Here is a 26,206-nt window from a genome sequence, read left to right as displayed (position 1 = left end):
GGAACAGGCTGCAGGGGGACCATCTAGCAGCATGTATGCTACTCAGCATCAATGGGCCACCTCTTTCTGAATTCCCCTATGACCGAGCCTTGGACTTTTTTTCCAAAAGCCAAGAAAAATGTAATGTGTGCACAGCAAGGCACACAAATGAATGTTTCATTATTAAATGATTTGTAGATGTTAAGTGCCACAAATGAATTTGTTTCATTATGAATGATTTGTAGATGTTAAGTGCCTCAAATATATTTAAGTAATAAATATGTTTATTTGTGTTGCAGCAAAGTGTCAGTCCAGTTTCATACGTAAAACTTTTCCCGGGGAGGGTGAGGGTGGTGGCGGGTGGGGTTGGGGGTTGTTCAGACAGACCTGCCCCCACTGCTAAAAAAATTCCTAAAGGAAACACTGGCTTATGAAGGAAAAAACTGAACAATTTTCTATTTCCCAAAATGTTTTCTTCTTAAACATGCTTTACGGGGGTCAGTACTAATTATCATCAGTGTGAAACACAAACCTCAGTATGTTAAGTTGACAGTTTGGACTCTTTAGTCCAGTAGAGAGTAGCTTTGCTCCTGAATCCTGCAGGTCATTGTTACTCAGGTCCAGCTCTCTCAGGGGGGAGTTTGATGATTGTAGAGCTGAAGCCAAAGTTTCACAGTGCCGATCTGTGAGATTACAGTGTGCCAATCTGAAAACAGCAAGGACTATAGTTAAAATACATGCTGTTGTGCTGATGTTTCCTTATACAAAGAAAATATATTTCAATATATTTATGATCAATATATTAAATGGTTTAAATATTTTGGAAATATACAGAATAATATATTGCATTAGTATACTAAAATATAGTGAATAATACATAAGGAATTGTCACTTTTAATACATGTTTTATTTTCACATGAGTTATGTTTCTGCAACACAAAGTATTTGGGTTGAGTTTACAAGGAAAGTTCTATTAGTATTACTTAAGTCTTATACTTAATTATTTTTTTTAGATAAACCAATGCAATATTTTGCTTTTAAATGTATTAGAAATAATTGAGAAATTTAAGGCAATAGGTTTCCAAAACTAAAAAATATTGCCTTGGTTTAATTGAAAAAAAATTTTAGGCAACTATTTGCATGTGAATTTGCAGTGTCACACCCATTCTTCCTCTTTTGCATCTGCTTCTGTATATTTATACCCGCACTGCAGGGCAGAACGAGAGGTGCAAATCTTGCACGCCAATATGCATTGGTCGAAAATACAAGTACCTGGAACTGCAGTTTTAACACTAACAAGAGTTTGAAAAGAGTGGGTAGAAGCACAGAGCTTAAATAGACATACTTATACAAGCAAATGATAGACAGGTAGAAGTAATCAAACCATAATGAGTCTGGGCAATGGGTTATGGGAGATGTAGTTCCTGGTGGATAAGCTAAAGAGTCAGAAAGAATGTCCTCTGGTGAAGATCATGAATAACTCTAGGTGGTGGATGTCACAGAAATGAAGGTGACACAAATCTACAGTATTAAAGGTGCTCTAAGCGATGTCACGCGTTTTTACGCCAAAACATTTTTTGTCACATACAGCAAACATCTTCTTACTATCCGCTAGCTGCTTGTCCCCTGAACACATTGTAAAAAACGCGGTCTCTGTAGACACCCCAGGCTCCACAAACGGCAAAAAAAAAAAAAACTGTAGAAACCCGTGCCACGAAACATAACAAACAGTGTTCCAGCCAATAATGGACAAGAAGGATTTGGGGGTGGGGTTTGGGGGATTAGTGCACGTACACGTGAAGGGGTGTAGAGGAGAGAGAAGCATGAAGAGGGAAGTTTGAATTATATTCTCTTTAAGTTTGACATGGCCGACACACGACCAAAGAGACGACTTTCCGATGAACAAACAGCAAAGAGGGAAAAGGATAAGAAACGCGCGAAGTCCCGAATTTACATCTGAGAAGCCTTCGAAAGGTGGCAAGAACTCCGCCGGCAGAAGGGTTTCCAATCTGACAAAAAGGTAGCAGGGTTCTCAAGTCTCACGCACTGGCCGTGAGACACATGCAATTCAACCAGTTCACACGCTCACACGCCACACCGTGTATTCCTCACGCTGAAACGGCAATGCCAACCAAGTTGTCCTGCAAGCTTTATATATAACGTTGTATACGAGGCGCAGAAGTTTGAAACATGAAGTTTCCTGCCGCCAGCACGCATCTCGGCCACATTGCGTTCGTTACTAGGCAACATAGATAAGCGAACACACGGAAGTTGCCGGAACATTCTCGGCCACCGTACGTTCGTTACTAAGTAACCAACAACATCGCGTGAACACACGTCGTGATGGAGAAGGAAAGTTGGACGAAAGCTGGTCTAACATTTTTAGGCTAGAACATTTAATATATAGCCCATCGTAAACATTATTATTGATGCAGTCAAAAACTCCACAACTACTTTGCAACCAGGCCAGAAGCTTTAGCTCAGTTTGGCTAGCTTACGTTATCTGAAACTAAGGGAAATGTTAGTGGGTAAGGGAAATGTTAGAGGGTATGGGAGGGAATGAAGATGTATTTCTTCATTTTATTTTAAATTAGATATTATACTGTATTAATAGTCTTTCTAGTTACATTAAGGCTACATGTATTAAAGCAGAGTGCTCTGGGTAATATTTTATATCACACAATAAATCATTATACTATTTCGACTAGACACATTCAAAATGCAAAAAGATTTGTTTTTCCAAACTGTTTGGAGCAATTTGTTATATTTTTGTGTCATTTTTGTATATTTGTAATTTTGAAAAATAACATTAAAGAGTATATTTGATGTGATGAATTGCTCTGTCATTTATCAGATTTACCAATTGTTATAATTTCAATTTGTCCTGGTTAATTGTGAACAATGGGTTACGATTGGGGGGCGGGGATGGGTGGGGGCAGGTCTCCATAAGGGCTCCTCCCCTAACCGCATGTGATCTCACTCCATGCTTTTGATAAAACTTGAGAACCCTGAGGTAGCTCTGTTTTTGCTGGAGAGGTGGGTAAATACATTTTTAGGATGTTCATGTTCGCCTAACCAACATAAGGATATAATTAGCCAGAACTATGTCAGTGCTAACGTTGTCAGCGCTAAGTTTGGTGAATACAACATATAGGTTTCTAGCAACTAGCGATCGATCAAACAAACTCACAGTAGGGCGACAGTTGGTCTGAATGATTGTTTTCCCCCACTGTTTGTTATGAATTTGAATGTTCATTTATAGGCCATTGACGACTTTGACTGAATTTGTTTACGGCGGATCCGTTGTTTATGCTCACTGGGAAACACAAAGCTAAAGTTATCTTGTTATTATTGCGTCCTTATATGGGCACTGAATGGTGGGGGAGAAGATGGGATGAGGAGTCGGGAGGGTCTTCGTTTTGTTTGACAATACTTCGAACGTCAACAAGAAGTGACGTCACCTGACATCACTTAGAGCACCTTTAATGTCTTAAAGATTTGGAAAATGGGGAAAAAAATTGTATTTCTAGAAACCATGTGTCACTATTTGGGTGACCCAACAAAAACAAATTAGCATATTTTTGGATTATTTCTGTTTGTATTTAAAATTAACCAAACACAAAGATGATTCATAAAGTTAGTTTTAAAAAAAAAACATCAGTAAAAAAACAGCAACAGTGGTAAGTGTAGGACTGTTCAGTACATTTTAAGAGACAGGGCTTAGACAAGGGTCATTTGTCACGGAAATATGTTAATAAAATGATAAAACAGTGCAGAATAGGGGTGGGGGAAAAAATCGATTCTTAGATGCATCGCGATGCGGACGTGGACGATTCTGAATCGATTCACAAATGTCAAAAATCGATTTTCAAAAAAAAAAAATTTTTTTTTTTTTTAGATATGTAGCCTATTTATAATGACGTAATATTGACGGAACGCAAAAGACGGAACTCTGAAGCGCGGAAGTGCAGTGCCCGGACCGTCTGTCTGTGGCGTGCGCACAGAACAGAGATGCGATGGCTGAGCTCGAAATCCAAACACCCTCCTCGTTAAAAGCTGACGTGTGGAAATATTTTGGCTTCTATGAAGTTGAAGGGGGAAAGGAGCTGGACAAGAGCCACACTAGTTGTAAGCTTTGTAGAATAAAACTAAAATATTTCGGCAACACGACAAATATGAGAAGCCATATGACACGTTTCCACCCAGAGGAGGAAAAACACTCGGCTGTACCAGAGCCGTGTCTCTCTATGGCTCTGGGCTTTACCGGTGTTCAGACGATTTCTGCTGCCTTGTCGAAAAATGCTACCCAAACGCAAATCGATCATAGATAATGTTGATTCATTCTCTATTGTTTCCATAATGGTGTAAATCTCACAATATTATGACATCGTTATTTCATTTTAATCAGGGTAAGTGTATGGGGGGCATATTTGGATATTTTAAATGAACTAGCAATTATCACATTTGATATAACAAGTAAAAATGATATTATTATATGAAATAAAATTATAATAAAATTCGAAGTTAAGAGTACAGTATAATGTACTGTTTTTATTTTTAAAACGGTGTGAAAAGTAAAAATTATCATCAAATATTCATCTTTGACCTGTCAAAGTTTCCTACAAGTATCCACAGCAAGGATGCATAGATTTATGGGCGTGGTAAGCAGAAGAAAAATGAGTCTGCACATGCACCAGTAAGTAGCACATCTCGATGGGTAGCATGAATCGTCAGAACACCTGTTGTTGTTATATTATTAATTTACTACAAGTATGCTGCTAGTTCAGGCACACATTTATTTTCCTGTTGGTTCTTTGCAATGTTAATAAAATATATTGTACGTTAATTCTTTATGGGTCATTACTTTGTACTTTTAAAGCAAAGTATTTATATTCACACACACACACAAACACACACACACACAAAAGATTCAGATAATCGATAATCGCTTTTGAATCGAATCGCAGGCCTCTGAATCGTAATTGAATCGAATCGTGAGGTGCCTAGAGATTCCCACCCCTAGTGCAGAATATAAACATTTTTACTTTTTACCTCAAACTTTTGGACACCACTGTAAACACATTTCCAAGAGGGCAGCTAGATTTGTGGTAGGCTTATGAAAGGAAACAACTGAACAATTTTTTATTTCCCAAAATGTTTTCTTCTTAAACATGCTTTACGGGGGTCTGTCCTAATTATCATCAGTGTGAAACACAAACCTCAGTATGTTAAGTTGACAGTTTGGACTCTTTAGTCCAGTAGAGAGCAGCTTTGCTCCCGAATCCTGCAGGTCATTGTTACTCAGGTCCAGCTCTCTCAGGGGGGAGTTTGATGATTGTAGAGTTGAAGCCAAAGTTTCACAGTGCCGATCTGTGAGATTACAGTATGCCAATCTGAAAACAGAAAGGACTCTAGTTAAAATACATGCTGTTGTGCTGATGTCCCCTTATGCAAAGCAAATATATTTCCATATATTGCATTAGTATATAAAAATATAATGAATAATACATAAGGAATTGTCAATTTTCATAAAATATGTGACAATATATGTATTATTGCACTAATGTGTATTCATGTGTAATTTTCACTTTATTTTCACTTTTTTAGAGTTATGTTTCTGCTACACAAAGTATTTGGGTTGAGTTCACGAGGAAAGTTCTGTTGGTATTACTTAAGTCTAAATGGTCTAACACAAAATACTAATTCAAATAGTCACCCCGAGTATTTTTTTACATAAACTAAGGCAATATTTTGCTTGAGAATGTGTTAGAAATAATTTAAGAGAATAGAAAAGAAAATTCAGGCAACAGGTTTCCAAACAAAAAAATATTGCCTTGGTTTAACAAAAAAAAATTGAGGCAACTATTTGCATGGAAATTTTAAGTATTTTGAACTTTGACCAAACAGATTTTTGTTTGACCAATTAGACTTTACATGTTTTCAACATGTACATTACATTATTCAACATTATTCAATATATTGTAATAAATTAATGCAATATTTTATTCCCCATCATCACACATTTTGGATTTATCTCACATCACACCCAATTAAATTCTTGCAGTCTCTACTAATGAACTACTGAGTTAAATCGGGTGTGTTAGATGAGGAAGACATCAAATATGTGCAGTGTTGGGGGACCCAGGACAGGTTTGAGAAGCACTGACTTACGTTAACCAAATTCACCATAAAAGATCATGTAACTTTAACATTTACTTTTAATTCAAATCCTTGTTTTAATTTTGAACAAAGTACATTATGTACATCAGGGATCTTCAACTCCAGTCCTGGAGGGCTGATGTCCTGCAGACTTAGTTCCAACTCTATTAAACACACCTGTCTTTAATTTGCAAGTAAATCTGAATAAGATTCGCTTGTGTGAGGATATTTGGAGGGTCAGTGTCCTAAACTCAGCAGGACACTTGTCCTCCAGGACTGGAGCTTTATATCTATGATGAAGTACTTTATTACATAAACCAATTCTATTGACTAAAATGAGATCAACACCTGCCTTAGAGTTGGACTAGTATTACTGGTAGTTTGGTTATGTTCACAAAGTATAAAACTACAAAAGAAAAACTGTTTGTGAACACAAATACCGATAAAACTCATCAAACCTCCATCACAACTTGTCAAATATATTTATGTTTATATTTTCACACTTACAGAGCTTTTCTGCAGTTCCTCACAGCAGGAACCAGTCTCCATTTACCCTCTTTTGATCTGATGTTCTTCATGAAGTTTAAGTCATCCAGTGCTTCCTCTGACATCAGGATCATGTTTGCCAATGTTGAGCATTGTGCATGAGAAAGATTTTTTCTTTTTGTTTCAGAGTTTAAAAATGCCTGCATTTCTTTAACAACAGAATGATCCTTCATCTCAATCAAGCAGTGTGACAGATTCATCCATCTTTCAGGACTGATATTGTTTTTTTGACCCCGTTTGAGGTTGTGGATTATTTTCTTGATGCTCTCTGGGTTGTTCTCTGTGTGAATCAGCACATCCTGTAAGAGTCTCTGGTTGGACTCCAGTGAGATGCCGTGAAGAAATCGAAGAAAAAGATCCAGGTGTCCATTTTCACTCTTCAAGGCTTTACTCATTACTCCCTTCAGAAACACATCCAGAGAAATATTCTCACACTGAGTTCTGGACTTTCCTCTGAGGAACATTTTCATAACTTCACTGTTCTTGTGTAAAAAGCAGAAAAACACATACAATGCAGCGAAAAACTCCTGAAAGCTGAGATGTACAAAGCTGTAAACCTTCCTGTGATAAATCACAGATTCCTCCCTAAAGATCTCGGTGCAAATCCCAGAATACACTGAGGCGTCAGTGACGTCTATGCCGCTCTCAATCAGGTCCTCCTCATAGAACATCACATTGCCCTTCATCAGCTGATTGAAAGCCAGTTCAGCAAGTTTCACAATCACTTCTCTGTTGGCCTGCAGGAGTTTCTCTGGATCTCTCTCTTCATACTTCTGGTTCCTCATATGAGTTTGAATGAGGAGGAAGTGTATGTACATTTCAGTCAGAGTTTGAGGGATTTCTGCACTGAGATCTTGTTTCAGGATGTTTTGAAGCACAGTGGCTGAGATCCAGCAGAAGACGGGTATGTGGCACATGATGTGGAGGCTTCTTGCTTTTCTGATGTGTGAGATGATTCTGCTGGCTTGATGCTCATCACTGATTCTCTTCCTGAAATATTCCTCCTTCTGAGGGTCGTTGAATCCCTGAATTTCTGTCACACGGTTGATGTAGTTAGAGGGAATCTGATTGGCTGCTGCTGGTCTGGTGGTGATCCAGATGAGAGCAGAGGGAAGCAGATCTCCTTTCATGAGGTTTGACATCAAAACACCCACTGATGAAGACTCATTTACATCAGAAACTTTATCACAGTCTGAAAACTTCAGTGTCAATCTGCTTTCATCCAGACCATCAAAGATCACCACAACTGTACATTTATCATATATCTCTGAGTCCAGATCTTGAAGTTCAGGATGAAAGTCCAGCAGAAGTCTGTGAAGACTGTACTGATGATCTTTAATCAAGTTCAGCTCTCTAAATGGAAGCAAAAACATGAAATCTACATCCTGATTGGCTTTTCCCTCGGCCCAATCCAGAATGAACTTCTGCACAGAGACGGTTTTTCCAATTCCAGCGATGCCTTTAGTAAGAACAGTCTTGATTTTGTCTTTCTTCTCTCTTCTCATCTCCTCATATCCAGGTTCAGGTGAAGGATCAAAGATGTCATTGCAGTTGATTGGAGTGTCTTGGAGGGTCTTGTAACTTTTCTCCATCTGTAGCACCTCATGTTCTTCATTCACTCCTTCACTCTCTCCCTCTATGATGTACAGCTGTGTGTAAATCCTGTTCAGGAGGGTCTGATTCGCTTCTAGTTTGATTCCCTCAAAAACCCTCTCATATCTGTTCTTCATGCTGGTTTTGTGCTGGTCTTTGACTCTCTGAAGATCATCAAGCACTGGTTGGTGAGAGTCGAGCTGCAGGGCTGCTTCTGTGTCACGATGACTGATGTGTTTCTGACAGGAGGATGTGCAGGTCTGACAGTACACATCTCTGATCTGGTCATCTCTCCCACCACTGAAAACACATTAAAACAAACAGAAAATACATTTATCAAAATAGAGAAAATATGTAAATATCTTTAATATTGAAAGATGTTATTAAAAATCATACCACAACCAAAATGATGAAGAAGTGTTTGTTTAATAAACCTCTTTTACATATAATAAATCTATTGTGGCCAGTTGATTCCATGACATAAAGTTCCAAAACGTTGTGTTCCTCTCCAATATTGTACAATTTGTATGTTTCCCCCCTACAGAACAATCATATATGGGAATACACTACAAAATATAATGGAATATATTACACAATACGTTTCCATAAATGGGAAACTAGTACTTATATTTTTCAAAATACTGCAATATATCCATTGGCCATGTATGGCTATATATTGATTAGTGCTGGGTGGTTTGACCAAAAATTGATATCACGTTTTTTTTCAAAATTATGCCAGTTTCCGGTTCATGACGGGTTTTTTTTCATGCATAGTCAGGTGTTCAATGCATTTTCTACTGGTTGAGAGAGGAATTACTGCAGTAAATTGACTTAGGATGGTCTATTTTACTGTCATTAGTGAATATTGTAGAATAATTCCACACTAGTAATACAGGTTTGCATGGCCCCAGAAAATTATGCTGTTGTTTACAAATAAGAGCCATTCTAATGAAGTGAGGAATCAGAATGCAAAGACAATTGCAGTCAAAATACAGAACTTTTATTTTAAACAACACAATTAAAACAACTTGGAATACTTTTGCTAGTTCAAGTACAAGTCCAGGAACATTACGTGCATTCAAGTAAATATAAAAAGAAAACTTAAACTTGTCTTGCATTGCTTTTGAGGTCTATAAAAAATAAAAAAAAGTTAAAAAAAATTATGCAACTTGCATTAGTTATTCCTTCAAAAGTATTGCTTCGAAACCCGAACAAACATAAAATAAATATAAAGTGCAACTTGACACACAGGATTATCCTGTATAATGGATGTTCGTGTTGCCGCCTTTGGCGAGAATTTTAGCCCGACAGCACTTACATAAAATGGTTGTTTTGTCGACGTCGGATTTTTTGGAAACCAAAAAACCTCCAAACAACAGACCCGGCTCCTCTTTTGGCACAAGTTGTTCTTCTGTGTTCTGTAATTCTTCAGCATCCATCGTCCATGTAACGTAACAGAGCACTGCTGTTTGTTTACCCTCACTCGTCGCTGCTTAGAAGTGCAACATTGTAAAGGGTCCGTCTGAAACAGTGTCGTGCAGCGTAACGTTTGTTCCGAACGTTGTGTAATTAAATACACCAGTATGGCGGTTTAATCAAAAACAATATCGTGATGAAAATATAAACCGGTTTTCGGTTTGAACCGGCTTACCGCCCAGCACTAATATTGATACATATAAAATATTTAGAAATGAAGACAAAAATAGCATTACGTGTAATTGTGCCAGGACGAAGCAGAGGGCCGTGAGAGAACGTGTAATTACTGATGAGTGGCACCTACGAGATGCACCGGTCTCGTATATCTCATGGAAGAGCTTCAGAAGCATAAAAGGAGGAGCGACTACAGTGAAAGACAAGAGCGGACCAGGCCTGGATTTTACTTTGTTTTTTGTATATGTTTTATTATGTGTGAGCGTTTTACTCTGTGTGTGAGTTTATCGGATTACTATTGTGCTGAAGAGCAGAGCCTGTGGTTCGGTTGATGATTGAAACACCATTACAAAACACCATTAAGACTATATTTACTATAGTTAAAAGTAATGGCTGTGCACTCCTCAGCACAGTGTTAGTCTCCTGGCTAAATAGTACATGCAGGTGCTTGTGCTTTTGTGAACTAGCTTGAAAATATGAAACGTATATACTTTAAATAATTAAAAAATTATGTGCAAAATATGAAAAGGCAATGCAGAAAAGCAGAGCGCATGTGGCGGAAGACAAAACTTGTAGTCCATTATAACATCTACAAAGACAGCATCCATGCTTTCAATAAGGAACTAAGCAAAGCTAGACAGACTTTCTTCTCTAATATTATAAACAGCAATATAAACAACACACGCACTCTTTTTGCTACTGTAGAGAGACTGACAAACCCCCGAAGCCGGATTCCCAGTGAAATGCTCTCAGTGAGAAAGTGCAGTGAGTTTGCTTCTTTCTTCTCTGAGAAAATCAATAATATCAGAAAGGTGATCAGCTCATCCTTGAGTTGCGCTGGTGTCAGGCAGATCAGACAACAGCACGAGAAAGTAGCCACTATGTCTGATTTCGAAGAAATTGATGGTAAAATTTTGGAAGAAACCGTACAGCAACTAAAAACATCAACCTGCGCCCTTGACGCACTTCCCACATCTTTTTTCAAAAATGTGTTACACAGCTTAGAAGCAGATCTCCTAGAAGTGGTAAATGCCTCACTTCTCTCTGGGAGTTTTCCGACCTCCCTGAAAACTGCTGTTGTCAAGCCCCTCCTGAAAAAGAGCAATCTGGATAAGACCATATTAAACAACTATAGACCGATCTCAAATCTTCCTTTCATAGGCAAGATCATTGAAAAAGTTGTTCAATCAGCTGAACAAATTCTTAAGCTCGAATGGATACTTTGACCATTTTCAATCTGGTTTTCGACCGCACCACAGTACAGAGACCGCGCTCATAAAGATAATAAATGATATTCGCTTAAATACTGATACAGGCAAATTATCAGTGCTGGTACTACTCGACCTCAGTGCTGCATTTGACACTGTCGATCACAAAATACTTCTTGACAGGCTGGAAAACTGGGTCGGGCTTTCTGGGATAGTCCTAAAATGGTTCAGGTCATACTTAGGAGGCAGAGGTTATTATGTGAGTATAGGAGACCATAAGTCTGAGTGGACATCCATGACATGTGGAGTCCCGCAAGGCTCAATTCTTGCGCCACTCCTATTCAACCTGTACATGCTCCCAATGAGCCAAATAATGAGAAAGAACCGAATCGCTTACCACAGCTATGCAGGCGATTCACAGCTCTACTTATCCCTATCGCCTAACGATTACAGCCCCATTGACTCCCTTTGCCAATGCATTGATGAAGTAAACAATTGGATGTGCCAAAACTTTCTTCAGTTAAACAAAGACAAAACTGAAGTCATTGCGTTTGGAAACAAAGATGAAGTTCTCAAGGTGAACGCATACCTTCAGTCTAGGGGTCAAACAACTAAAGTAGTTTCAGTAGTCATGTCAAAGCAATAACTAAATCAGCATACTATCACCTGAAAAATATTGCAAGAGTTAGATGCTTTGTTTCCAGTCAAGACTTAGAAAAACTTGTGCATGCTTTCATCACCAGTAGGGTGGATTATTGTAATGGACTCCTCACTGGCCTTCCCAAAAAGACCATAAGACAGTTGCAGCTCATACAGAACGCTGCTGCCAGGTTTCTGAGCAGAACCAGAAAATATGAACACATCACACCAGTCCTCAGGTCTTTACACTGGCTGCCAGTTACATTTAGGATTGATTTTAAAGTATTATTACTGGTATATAAATCATTCAATGGCCTAGGACCTCAATACATTGCAGATATGCTCAGTGAATATAAACCCAACAGATCACTCAGATCATTAGGATCACATCGGCTAGAAATACCAAGGGTTCACTCTAAGCATGGCGAGTCTGCTTTTAGCTATTATGCCAGCCGCAGCTGGAACAGCTTCCAGAAGAGATCAGATGTGCTCCTACAGTAGTCACATTCAAATCCAGACTCAAAACACATCTGTTTAACTGTGCATTTACTGAATGAGCACTGTGCCACTGTTCGTCCGACTGTTTGCACTGTATTTTATTTTATGTTTTAATTATTCTGATTTCATTTGATTATTTCTGTATTTTATCTTTTATTCTAAACTGTTTTAATTATTCTGATTTCTTTTGATTATTTTAATTTCTTCTATGTAAAGCACTTTGAATTACCATTGTGTATGAAATGTGCTATATAAATAAACTTGCCTTGCCTTGCCTAAAATATAAGAAATATATAACATTATTTATTTCTCATTATATGTGTTTATTCTGCATGAGTAAATACATCTGCAATATATTACACATACAGTTGTCCAACAAGTCCCTATTGTAGGGTTTGCTTATCACTATTTCCAACAGCTGACCATCAAAGCTGGTGGATCCTTAACACAACGGTTTAATAAATCCTTCTTTTCATGAGGTGTAAATGTCTCTTTAGGCCTATTCGAACAGGACTAGTTTTTCCTGGGGCACGTTTACGTTAGAGAAATTTGTGTTTCACAGATGTACTTCGCGATTTTAATCATGTCCGAATCTGCCATGTCTGTGTTTTTCTCACACAACCTTCCAAACAATTCCAGGGAAAATTCCCTACTGTTTTTCAGCAAACTGAACGGTCCTCTGAGAAATCTAATAACGTCAAATGCAATGTCAGTGATTGCTGATATTGTATTATACTAATGCTTCTCCTCATTCGGATGCCCTCATTTAATTTCAACCTGGATGGTATCTGATGAAAAAAATAAAATTAATAAATCGAGCCAAATCGTGGAAACTGCAAAGACTGCCCATTTTAATATCAGTGTCAGGTACTTGTCTAGATGTCTCTGCTCACTTATGTGGGTCTATTATAAAAACTTAAATGAAGTTTATTAAATTAATTATAAATAAAAGTTATATCAATAAGTAATTTATAAAAAAAACATATACTTCATCCATGATTACACAAGCTGTCCCTCTGTAATGCCCACGTCTAGAAAACACACGCTCCACCTAATAATAATAATAAACAGAGATGTTGGTCCTGTCCGAATCAGTGCATGAAATCATAGACATCGGGTGATAAGAATTGTAACTCAAACTATGTTTGGGAAACTAGTCCCCTCCAAATAGGGCTTTTGCCACATAAAGACAAGTACTTTATTACTATTTTGTTCTACTCACAAGCCGCAAGAACAAACGTTCGATTCAGCCAGCGCCCGATGCATTAGTGAACCGACTGAAGTCTGATTCAGACTGAAGTATCCTGTTTGGATCAGACTGACGATTCGTTCACCAAACCAAATTCGTCAGGAAAGTTCTTTGATTAACACTCGACTTGCATTTGAATTTTAACGTATCATTTCTCAAACTGTTTGCCTTTTTTAATCGCTAGTTAATTAAGAATGTCAAAACGCAATTCCATTTAATCTATTTTTTTAAGGTTCTACATCTTTAGAAATTACAATAATTAAAGTTACTGTGACAACTAAGATGTCAACAACCCAAATCTATTCCTCTTTCAATAGCTGCTATCTTTTGTTGACAGCATGAGCACAGTTTGCAGTGTGTATGTGGTGCAGGAGCAGCACACACTCATGTGCTTTCACATATGCTGCGTTTGCAGTGCGCAACTGATCCGCTATAAACCACAAACCCAACATGTGTTGATTTTATTTATTTCAAATCAAAAAGTTGTTACTAAATTTCTTTGAGCAGAATTTCAATTCTCTGTACACAGTACTGTTAATAAATCTATGGTGTCCCCAGAATGTGTCTGTGAAATTTCAGCTCAAAATACCCCTCAAATAATATATTATAGCTTGCCAAATTTGCTCCTTTTTGGGTGTGAGCAAAAACGCTCCATTTTTGTGTGTCCCTTTAAATTCAAAACGGATTATCCTTTTACACAAGCTTCAGATACAATAACAAAACACGGAAATCTCACTCATCGAAATCTCAGAAATAACCAGTAGCGGAGTGCAGCCTTACGGAGAGACTCAGAAAGAGGTTGCAACTTTTAGATGCACATGGACATTTCTGAATGGTTAGTGGATACATTTATCTAGTTGTTGCGGACTTACATTGATTCATCTGTTTCTGGGGGATTTCCTTAGAAAGTAAAATTAATCCACTGTTCTCGTATCATCTGAGGCTGGGACTCTATATAGTGTTCTGTGCTCGTCTGTGCAGCAACGACAGAACAATTTGCATGTTTTGCTCAAATTTTTGCCATTGCGTTAAAACTGGTTACACTGTTGTCGCTTGCGAAACCAAATGGTAGCGCCGTGGGTAGAAACGTGCAGATTAAGGGCGGTAATATTATAATAAGATCCCCTTCCTACATCAGAAGAGGAGCGAAATCTGATCGGCTTATTTTTTTACATGCTTGCAGAGAAAGGCTGACCAAAACAAAGTTACTCTTTGGTAGATCCACCGGCGACCCATTTATAGCACTTAAACATGGAAAAAGTCAGATTGTCCCCTTAAAACTCAGATATGTCCCCTTTAACCCCCTGGGGTCGGCAAACGCGCCGGCGCGTTTTGCTTGATTTTTTTCACATAGCAGCAAAAGACTTAAAATACTATGTCATTTTTTGGTCAAACAGATTTAATATGAAAAAATAAACTGTTAAATGTCTACTTTTTATGTGTCCACTTACAATCGAAATAAAACATTGTGCTTTTGTAAAATAAAGAAAATAAACAGGGTGTGCTTTCTGCCTCTCTGCCTCTGTGAACTTTTTTTCCGGAGCAGGTCTAACTTAAACTTAAAACTCAGTAAATACTATTCACCCAGGCATGAGCAATATATGTTTATAATCATTTAAGTGTGTACTTTTAAATTATCTAAATCAAAACTAAAATAAATATTCTCTGTTTATGTAATCTATATAAAAAGAGAGAGATGTCAGTCGTTCTCATTATCGTTCTTGCAGCTCATTATTCTGCTAATGTGACACGCCCACGGAGAGCGCGCGCTATTCAAACGTAAATGATCTGAGGCAACACATGCAAACGTGTAAACGCCCCTCATAAACTCGATAACACACCAAATTTAATCATCAGATTAATGTACTATTTCGTCTTGCGAGGCTGTGAGGAATAATCCTGGGACATTTACCTCAGAACATGTGCTGGTTTAATTTAATTTCGATGAGCGACGGATCTTGCCGAGAATTGTGAATAGTAAATTTTTTTATTCTTGTGCTTTGTTCTAATGGCGATATGGAATAGTGTCTGTAAAAGCAAAAAGACTGTTTAAATTTGAATCACGTTTCTGTGTGTGTGAATGAATAAACGAGACAGATGGACGCTGTTGTTTACTGTTACAGACGAAATATGAAAGACAACATTTCATAGTTTTGGATAGATTATAAAGTTTTTACTCTAAAATAGACATCAAATAAGCTTTTGTTAGCCAGTTTGTGTATATATATATATACATAGTATATAATATATAGTATGTTTTATCAAAAATAAACTCATCAACTAAGATGTTATAATAGTGTTTGTATAATTACTTTTAATTAATATGATATATTCAAATAGTTATTATAATTAATGAAAAGTAATATGAAACTTTCCTTTTAAATTAATATAAAACATGTATTCATATATAATGCTTTTGAACAGTGTGTATTTATTTGAGCTCTTTGTGAACCTATAGGCTAATTATTAGGCATATTTCTTTGATTCACATCATGTATTGATATAGTCAGGTATTTTCTTCTCAAACTGTTGCTGCAGGGTTTATTTCTGCCTTGTAAAGCTTTTAATTTATTGATAATTTTCAAAATGATCTCCTAATCTTCGGAAGAGAAGTGAATTGCACCGTCTCTCTCGCGAGAAGTGAATCAAACTGGCGCTCTACATGTTCTGTGTGATTGGCTGTTTGCAGCATGTGTCACACTTTCAAGTGCACGTGCTTCAGAGTTAATCACAAACTCTGGATCAAACCTGAGAACAGGGAACGTTTATACTGAGCTTTGTGGGACCGCTGAACCTGATCTAAACCAGGTTGGATTTATCTGGATTTGTCAACTCTAAACCTACTCTGAAATTCAAGAGTTTGTTCAGCAAGCTTCATGCAACAGGCCACTTTTTTTTTTAACCATAGTTTCGCTCTTTCTGTTTTTGTTCTTTATTTGTGATTCTAAAGTAACAAACATTACACAATTCCTAAAAATGTCATAATTTCATTACAATTATACTAATTCTTTAAATTATACCAATATAAGTCAATTAATTAAACATTAGTAAATTAATGAAACAATATAAGTTGGACCAAACTAAGAGAATTAAATAATAGTAAATTGATTAAATTAAATAGTATCAACAAAATAATAATAATGAATTAAATATACCTTAGTACTTTAATTAAATTACATTGAATGATGTAAGAAGATTTAGTTATAAATCTTTTTATCTCAAATTAAAACCAACTAAATTGTTAGTTTAGTTGTAATCCAACTAAATTGTGTTGACCCAAGGAAAATGACTTTGAATGAAGCAAATTAAATCGAGTTTAAAAATGTTTCTAAATTTAACAAAGTAAGAGAAATGAATAAATATTTAAGTGTACATGAATATACTCACACAGGGTCAAAGGGCACATCTTCATTACAGAGATCAGTGGGATGAATCATGTATCTGTTACTCCTCATAGACACACATCTTGATACTGGAGATGCTGCTATCTTTCTCTTCCTGCTGATGATACTGAGAAAAACAGAGATATATTTCAGAATTCAGATCATAATGAGATATACACTACTGTGCAAAAGTCTTAGGCACATTTGTATTTTTTGAGGAATTTGCTGAGGAATAGTATTATAAATAAAGTTTAACCACTAATTCTTCAATTGCTATGTCTTTTCCTGACCTTTTTTTTGGCGAGCCAAAGTAAATGCCAGGGAGGCATTAGGCGAATATTAGGGATGCACCGAAATTTTCGCCGCCGGAAATTATCGGCCGAAAATGGCATTTACCATTTTTGGCCGAAAGAGAAAAAAGCAGAAAAAATATATATTTTAATACATTTTATATAAATATATATAAAAATATTCCGCCCCGCCCCTCAGTGTCCGGTGATCAGGTTTCATTTTAGCGCAGCTTGTTTAGTAACTTCACGAACCGCTCTGTGTGTGCGCTACGCTCTCCATTCCGTGTGTGTGTGTGTGTGTGTGAGTGCACGCGCTGCTCTCTGCTCAATGTTCTGCTGCGTGCTTGCGCTGCACGCTTTGCTCTGTATGGGGTTAGAATTGATGCATTATTCCAAATAAATAGATTTGAGATTCACAAACAAATGTAAAGAGTTTCACAAAAATGTATAAAAGTCAAATAAATAAAATGAGATTTGCAAATAATTTTTTTTTTACAAATGTTTTTATGTCACAAACACAACTCTGCCTGGCATTTATTTGTGAACCGCTTCCTGTTCATTTGTAAATCCCCTCACGCATCTGTGAATTTTGAAACACTTCTAGCGTCGACGTTAGTGATGTGTCGTTCATGAATGATTCGTTCATTTTGAACGAATCTTTAATACGACTCGGGACTACCGAGTTGTCTCAGAGAGTGATTCGTTCATTTTGTGTTGACCGCGCATGCACATTGTTCAACATATGGGTTCTGAATCTGTACTGGAAACAGAAATGATTAGTTCATCTCTCTCGAGTCTTCGGGTTCGGGACGGGTCCGAGTCTTTCGTTCTTCCTGTCAGTCCCATAGAGGCTATGCTGTCAGTACCGGAAAGAGAAATGATTAGTTCATCTTTCGAGTCTCGAGTTCGGGTTCGGCCGGGTCCGAGTCTTTCGTTCTTCCTGCAGTCCCATATAGGCTATGCTGTCAGTACCGGAAAGAGAAATGATTAGTTCATCTCTCGAGTCTCGAGTTCGGGTTCGGCCGGGTCCGAGTCTTTCGTTCTTCCTGCAGTCCCATATAGGCTATGCTGTCAGTACCGGAAAGAGAAATGATTAGTTCATTTTTTTCGAGTCTTCGGGTTTGAGTCCTTCGATCTTTTGTCACGTGACTTGTCACCGTATTGAATAGCCTACTAATTCACAACCTTTTTACAAACAAGCACGTAGTTAATGTATAATATAATAGTAGTTAATTAATGTATAATATATAATAAAACACACCACAGATCCACAAGAAACATTTAGAAAAGAGACGGACAGGGACAATAGGCTAATAAGATGGAACTTTTATTTTTCAGATAATGTTTATTGCACATATTTTGTATTTTAATTCCTAAATATAAAACAATATGCCTTCAGACGCAGTCAATAATACGAATCTAATGTTATATTTGATGCGAGATACCAGCGGTCACGTGACAAAAGAATGAAGGATTTAAAACCCGAACTCGAGACTCGAAGAAAATGAACTAATCATTTCTCTTTCCGGTACTGACAGCATAGCCTCTATGGACTGACAGGAAGAACGAAAGACTCTGACCGGTCCAAACTCGAAAGATGAACTAATCATTTCTATTTCCGGCCCTGCTGTATTACACACGGCACGGTCGGCCCAGCAGACACAGACAGATCATAGTCAGACACTGACGAGTCGACAACTAACGTCTCGAGACACGAGAGGAGAAGAACTAACCTGATAAATATGAAGTTGCAAAGGAAAGAAGGTCTCGGATCAGGAGGTAAGGTGAACTAACAGAATCAGACTGCAATAGCCTGAACTTAAGACCCAACAACTAATCAATTAATAAAACATTTCGGTTTCTTATTGGCTTTGGCTGCATTACCCTATAGTTTATTTTTATTCTTTTTACAAATGTAATCAACATTTTCGTAAGTACTAGATGTGTTGGGATATTTAACATGCCATTTTAATTATATTATGCTGAAATGAACGAAATGACTCGAAAAAAGATTCGTTCATTTTGCTGAACGAGACCCAAAGACCCGAGTCAGTAAAATGATCCGAACTTCCCACTACTAGTCGACGTGCAGACAAATCCACAAATAAGTAGACTCAACCCACCGTTTCCTCAAGCCAATCAGATAACGGCCACATTGAGCTGACCAATCGTAGCACGTTCTCAAAGACTTCTGTTTGCAATAGCCCTACTGAGCTGGTATAGCCATGCTGGGCAACCATGGTTGACCTGGTCTGGTCACATGCACTGATAATAATAGCTTTATAGGACTACACTTTATTTTGATAATTAGTTTAATTAGTTTAAAAAAAAAATCTGTTGTCTGTTGCATAAAACTGAATGAAGAATAATATATTGATATTTAATATTATTTTAATATAGGGCTATTTTTTGTCAATTTTTTGTGCATTACTCTAATAAAAGTTCATTTTATTGGCTTGTAGTTTTTTTAAATTCAGATTAGAAAATGATTACATTTAATTTAAAAGTCTAATAATAATACAATTAAACACTAATAATAATAATTTAAAATAAGAAATTAATTAAAAAAGTTATTTTCGGTATTCGGCCAAGTGCATCTAGAATTTTTGGTTTCCCTTTCGGCCCAGAATTTCCATTTCAGTGCATCCCTAGCAAATATGTTTCCTGGTGATGTAGCTACGTCATGGATAGGAGTGTAACAGATCTTAGTTGATTCGTGAACCTTACAGACCAGGCCCCACGGTTCGGCATGCATGTGATTCATGGATTAACTGCAACCTTTAACCATCATAGGGTAAAAGTTTATCATTTGCACATTTCACTGTCGGTGAAATTCGCTCAGCAAAGTAGACAGAAATCTCACTGGCCTGATCGAGTCAGTAATGCATCGTTATGAAAATATATAATTTGCATGTGTTTTTAAGTCTTGCCAGTTTAAACGTTCAGGCAATGTTAAATTGTTCAATGCGAACTCTATCTTTAAAACACAACAAAAATTAAAGAGAAAATCACTTTCTACTCTTGACTGAATAACTTGATAGCTTTAATAAGAATCAATGCATATTTAATTTACAGTGTAGAATATGCAATGTTTGTTTTTTTTATTCAGTGATTACTTTATTAAATGTCTGTAGTATTTCATTAGTCATATAGTATTTGCTTTTATTGCTCTCCTCATTTGTAAGTCGCTTTGAATAAAAGCATCTGCTAAATGATTAAATGATAATGTAAATGTAAACAATGAAGAAACTGATCCACACAGTAGGGGAAGCTGTGATGCAAGTGACTGCCGTGTCCTTTTCTGTCTTACAGAGTTACAGCAGCACACTGACTGAATACTGTTGTTTAAATCCTGTCATTGCCACTGTAACGCTAGAAAAAAACGTGATAAAAACTTGCAGCTTGTCATTTGAAAGCCGGCTCCATAAGCACACTGTCATTCATCTTGAAATCATGATTCGATTCACGTCTTCTGTGAACTTAGAGGATTTTACTGAGTAAATGGCGTTTAGCGGTTTCTGTCAACGAACTGGTATTTCTGAATGGGCTGAGGCTGGGATTTAGCGGATTTGAAGCAAAATATTTGATCAACATATACTATGTGAAGAGAGAGCATCTGCTCACTATCATAATCTCATTTTTGACAGAAGTGGCGTTTAGCAGCTTTTGCATCTGAACTCTTCATATGCTGTTAATATGAATCAAGCAACAAAAGAAAAACAGAAAGTCACTCACTGCTCTTGATTGAATAACTTAGTAGCTTTAATGAAAATAAACGTCTTACTTGAATGCTTTTGAATGCTGCTGTTAAGATAAACATGGCGGACTGACAGCTCACTCAGAGTGGGGTCTATGCTGATAGAGTCTGTCAGCAGTCAAGGGCGGGGCCTAAGCATTTGTGATGTCACAGAATCTACATTCTGCAAACGGTTTGTTCTGAGAGACTACATATGATTTATGGGGATTAAAAAAGAGGAGTGAGTGGATTTTTACCATTATAGGGTGGTTGTGTACACACTGCTGACACACATTTATGTCCAAACACCATGTAAAAGTGAATTTTAGGTCCTCTTTAGCGGGACAAGGGCAGTCTCCGCAACTTTGGTAAAGATGCAGGGAGACAGGGACATCCCAAAGGGGAGGACCATGTCCTAGTACGCCTGACCCTCAAAAGCAAACCGAAATAACGGTCTGTGTCGAGGCAGAATGGAGATGTGGAAGTATGCATCCTTCAGGTCAATTGCTGCAGACTAATCTTGGGGGCAAACGCACGTGGTAATGCGTTTCTGCGCGAGTATCTTGAAGGGGAACTTGTGAAAGGGCCCGGTTCAAGACTCGCTGATGCAAGATCAGTCGTAACCAATCTTGTAAAACCCTGACTTCATCTCGGCTGGAGGGACAGGCTCTATTACGTCCTTCACCAAGAGGACCACAATCTCCGCTTGCAGCACAAGGGCGTCTTTTTCTGCGACTGAGGTAAAAAGGACGCCGCTGAACCTTGGGGGGATGCCTGGTGAACTGACCTGGTGAACTGTATCATGTAGCCGAGTCTGATTGCAGGGCTCGACATAAGCAATGGCCCGATGGACCGGGGCCAGTAAAAGAGTATGTCGGGCTAGTTGATTGGCCAGTCACTGGCCCGCACGGGCCAGTGAATGGCCATCAGCAAAACAAACAGCAAACTTCATTTACAGTGGCGCGAAGAGTGTCAATGTTACTTCAGATTATTCATAACGTGTTAAAATGTCAAAGAACTACGAGGCTGATACGAGAAAGAGGACATTCCTAGTAGGGCTGGGCGGTAAATCGAGTTTGTAGGCTACAGTATATCGATTTTTTTTAAACAATATGGAAAGAGGCAATACCGTTTATATCGATACAGTAAAGTTAGTTTGATACGAGCACTTCTGAAAAATATAGCGGAGGAAGCAGTGTGAGCTCCTGCAGTGAAAGAACATAGTACAATTGTCCTAAACATGACACAAGCTAGTATTAAGCACTTCAAAATAACTGGTAAGATATAGTTAACAAGTTTAAAGCAGCTTGCCCTGTCAGATGCTCTGACAGATACTGTTACTGCCAGACAGATAAATACTGGCGCTGTTTAATGCGTTTGAGACGTGGTTCTTTCCTCAGTACTTAACTTACATTTCACAGGTATATTCTCCATCTGTAAATGTTAGAAAGTCAAACAAATATGTCCATTTCACTGTCAGGAGAGGACATGCTTCAACAAGTGAATCTCCGCTAATATTCAAGTTTCCGTGAATGAGCGCCGCCGCGAGCACGCGAGCCTAACAGACGAGCACAATAAAAGAGTAGCGCAATACTCTTTTATTCTAATATTCTAATATTTTCTGACTAAAATATACATATTGCTAAAATATTTGTTGTTGGAGTCAATAAATGTGCCATATGTGGAATTTTAAACCTACAAGTATGTTTTTATGAAAGTGAGCATTATAATGGGGTAATCAAATGCAGGCTAATATAATTAGTTTGTGCTTTTGTTTTTATTTTCACTTTAAGTTTAACCTTTAGTCATTTTAAAAACAAAAGCATTATTTTTGTTTTTAGATTGTAATGTTACAATGTTAGAATGTAATATGATTTTAACCACCTTTTTGCACATAATATAATGCATAGCCTACATTACATTCCCTATATTTCTTTCCATATCCTTCAATATCAATATTGTTTGGATATCATTGAGCAGGATGTTAAATTTTTTTTTTTTGAAATAAATATAGATTTTCTTTATCCAAATAGAAAAACGTAGAAAGTACTGAGATATATATCGTATATCGCCATTTAACCAAAAAATACAGAGATGTGATTTTTTGGCCATATCGCCCAGTCCTTATTCCTAGTGTCATGGAAAACACAGTACACCTGGGTGGAGAAAGGCGATGAGGGCATGTACTGTTTCGTTTGCCGGAAATTTCCAACAAAAGCCGACCAAAATGCAAAATGCATAACCGGCCTGCCGACGGGCTATCTAAAGTGTAATCAAATTCCCCCCTAAACTTCTGCCTAGCCCCCCTAAAAATGTGTGATTAAGTGTAAGCTACACACAAATTTGTGTTCGCTTCAGTCTTGTTATAGTCAGATTCAACGCGTTCTTCATTTTTTCTTCATTGACAGTTTTTTAGGTCATAAATGTTAAAGGAATGACAAAAATAATCAGCCAAACTAATATACTTTTGTCTAATTTTGCCATTTTGAAGTGAAAATATAGCCGAAGTAACATTACTCATCATCACTCATGTAATGTAATACTTAGTTTACTGTCATTGTGAGGGGACAAGAAAAATTAATCCTAATGTATACAATAAATAGTTTAATGGAAAAGTGCTTTTCCTTCTATTTCTTTCAGGGCCAGTAAAAATATAGAAGGGGCCAGCAAAACTCTGATCAACTGGCCCTGGGGGCCAGTGGGGATTTTTTTTTATGTTGAGCCCTGCTGATTGTCCACATGAGCCAGTGGGGAAGGACTGGGAAGCGCTAGCCAGGCTCCATGTGAGCGGCACCAGAGGGACAACCAACATACCCGGGGGAATTCCAAATAGCTTCCTCTCTCGGAAGAACCGAGTTGGAGGTTAACCACCTCAGCCCTGTGCTGTGCAGAGGAACTGGTCTGGGTAACAACAGAGGGGACTCTAAGAGATTAAAGGAGATACACGACCCTAATGTTGATACGGTAATGCTCTTGAGGACAAGAATCATCCACGAACGCAGTCTTAGGCTGAATCCCAATTCTCTGTCTTACCCCTTCCCCTTACCCCTTCCCCTTAGTTTTGCACGTTTACGTGAGAGTAAGGGCTATCCCAATTCTCATTTTGATCTAGGGGTAGGGGTAAGGGGAAGGGGTGTATACCCCTTAAGACCAAGAATTTTCGCGAGCTTACTTGAAACCAAGGGGTACCCAGAATGCACTGCGCAACTGGCAACAATGGCGGACATACCATCCAGAGTGTCTCATAAATGTAAGTTTTTTCGGCTTAAATGATTGATAAAAAATTTATGACAGTCTTGTTTTGTGCTCTACACAGTTATGTACATATATATTTGCAACTATGTTGTTTTTTGAAACGTTTTTAACGTTTTTAAAAATCGCTAGTTTGCTACGCTAGGTTATGCTAACGTTACATTGCTGATTTGCACAATCAGTCCCACATTTCGAGATCACCCAAAATGTCTGGGATTCAGCTTTTGCTTTCTACAGTTGCCATTCATTATCTGTACATTATTTGAAAATGACACGTACGTGATCAGCTTATCAGGTGATGCATTCAGCTTCAAACGGATCCCGACTGGAGACGATCAACACGGGAATATTAGATAAACAATACATTCAGATTCACCGATTTAAATGAACGAATTCACGCAATCGACATAAACATACTTGCAGGCGGCATCTTGAAAGTTTCGAGAAGTTTTGAAAAGTTTGTGATAAACGCTTGTCGCCCCGGGTGACACAGACGCCGGTTAAGGACGATGTAAGATGACGTAACCAAGTGGCGTCTCACCATGACGTAACCGAGTGGTGTCTCATTTCATAGGGGTATGTTTGCACTAGCGCTTACCACTCGGTTTCAAGGGACAAGGGCTAGGGGTAAGACGAAGGGGAAGGGGTAAGGGGAAGGGGTAAGACAGAGAATTGGGATTCAGCCTTAGCATGCTCACAGCCCAGACATGTGAGACAGTGATCGTGGCCATCAGACAAGGACAGGAAATGACCGCTTCCAGAAACACATGGACGGAAAGGCATATTTAAAAAGATGCTCACCGCCCGTGCTTGCTCTTTTAGGTAAGTTAGGTAAATCGCAGCACTTAACTGTGCACTCTGCCTTTGCACACTGCTGAATGCGCCTAGATTTTTTCAACAAAGAAAGATCTCCTCTTTGCAGCTCTTTTAGAAAATCTTTTATAGCAGGTGATTGGAAAGAGCGATTGTTGTGCGCAGCCTCTCAGCTCAGAAGCAAAAATCTGAATGAGTGAGCTGCCGGCCAGCTCATACAACCGTATGTCAGCGGGAGTGGTATGCAAATCTCACACCAATTTCATTGTAACATTTTTACTACTCAGAGGGGATTGGAGCTCCCATGTGAGACCCCATTTGTCAGTATCCATATAACGTTGAACATGACTTACAGATAGGGAACTTGACACTTATAGAAAGATTTAAATAAATAAAGATGTTATGAATTACATTGTTACACCAGTAGGTGGCGAGAAGTGTCTTAATAAAATGTCTTGGTCATTGAATCATTAAAGGGTAACTAAACCCCTGGTCAGAGCCTGACTCCACACACTGGCAATATTTGAAAAATGCTGGAAAAGTGGGCAGAGCCCAGCGGAGGGGGGCGTGCACCTGAGACGTATCTGTCTGTATGGAACATGCCTACGTCACCAACAACCCCTTACATCTCGAACCACCCCAAACATCCAATAGGAAAATTCAACTGCAGTAGCCACCGTTCAACCTGAAGAGGGCAGCACTCAGACGTTTTTACACCATATATTGTAGAATTAAAACACTTTATACACAAATGTCAAAAAAGTTACTCAAATTAATGAACAGGACTAATAAAGCCCCATACTTACAGATCATTAACTAAAAAAAGTTGGTTTAGGGTTTAGTTACCCTTTAATTGAAGAGATTTGTTCAAAAACGCAGACTCCAGTAAATCATTGTATCATTCATTCAAATGTAAAAATTAAAGTAATAATAATAATTAAAGCTGCAAGCAGCGATGAAAAGGGCCCTCGAACCCGTGCCACCACCACTTTAGGAAAACAGAGCACAGAGGGCAGTACGTAAATATAGGAGGACTGTGTTAAAGTAATTTGTATTTGCCACACTTTTTGCTACCAGCAGGTGGCGCTATTGCTTTGACCGAATATGAGCAAGGTCATGTGTTCAGGACAGGACTCTTATCAAACATGTGAAGTTTGGGGCAGATTGGACATCATATGCCGGAGTTACTGCAGGCTGTCTGTGGTTGCCTA

The 26,206-nt window shown here is 38.0% G+C and overlaps 1 protein-coding gene across 2 annotated transcripts in view; it reads right to left on the bottom strand.

Annotated features, from left to right (window-relative positions):
* The window catches only part of LOC143738644 (NACHT, LRR and PYD domains-containing protein 3-like), a 78,318-nt gene that overhangs the window by 44,511 nt on the left and 7,601 nt on the right, over window positions 1-26,206 (bottom strand). The window contains exons 3-6 of one of the 2 annotated variants that reach the window (XM_077230685.1): window positions 16,909-17,031; window positions 6,646-8,577; window positions 5,199-5,372; window positions 512-685 (exon numbers count right to left, since the gene is read on the bottom strand). In XM_077230685.1, the coding sequence (XP_077086800.1) occupies window positions 512-685; window positions 5,199-5,372; window positions 6,646-8,577; window positions 16,909-17,031 (2,403 nt within the window). The remainder of the gene's footprint in view (window positions 1-511; window positions 686-5,198; window positions 5,373-6,645; window positions 8,578-16,908; window positions 17,032-26,206) is intronic. The other variant, XM_077230686.1, reaches the window with a different exon arrangement.

Source organism: Siphateles boraxobius, unplaced genomic scaffold (assembly GCF_051911475.1).
Source record: "Siphateles boraxobius isolate OS27281-9 unplaced genomic scaffold, OSU_SipBor_1 15, whole genome shotgun sequence".
NCBI lineage: Eukaryota > Metazoa > Chordata > Actinopteri > Cypriniformes > Leuciscidae > Siphateles > Siphateles boraxobius.
The sequence above is the reverse complement of the archived record's forward strand: the minus strand, read 5'-3'. Positions and strand labels throughout refer to the sequence as shown.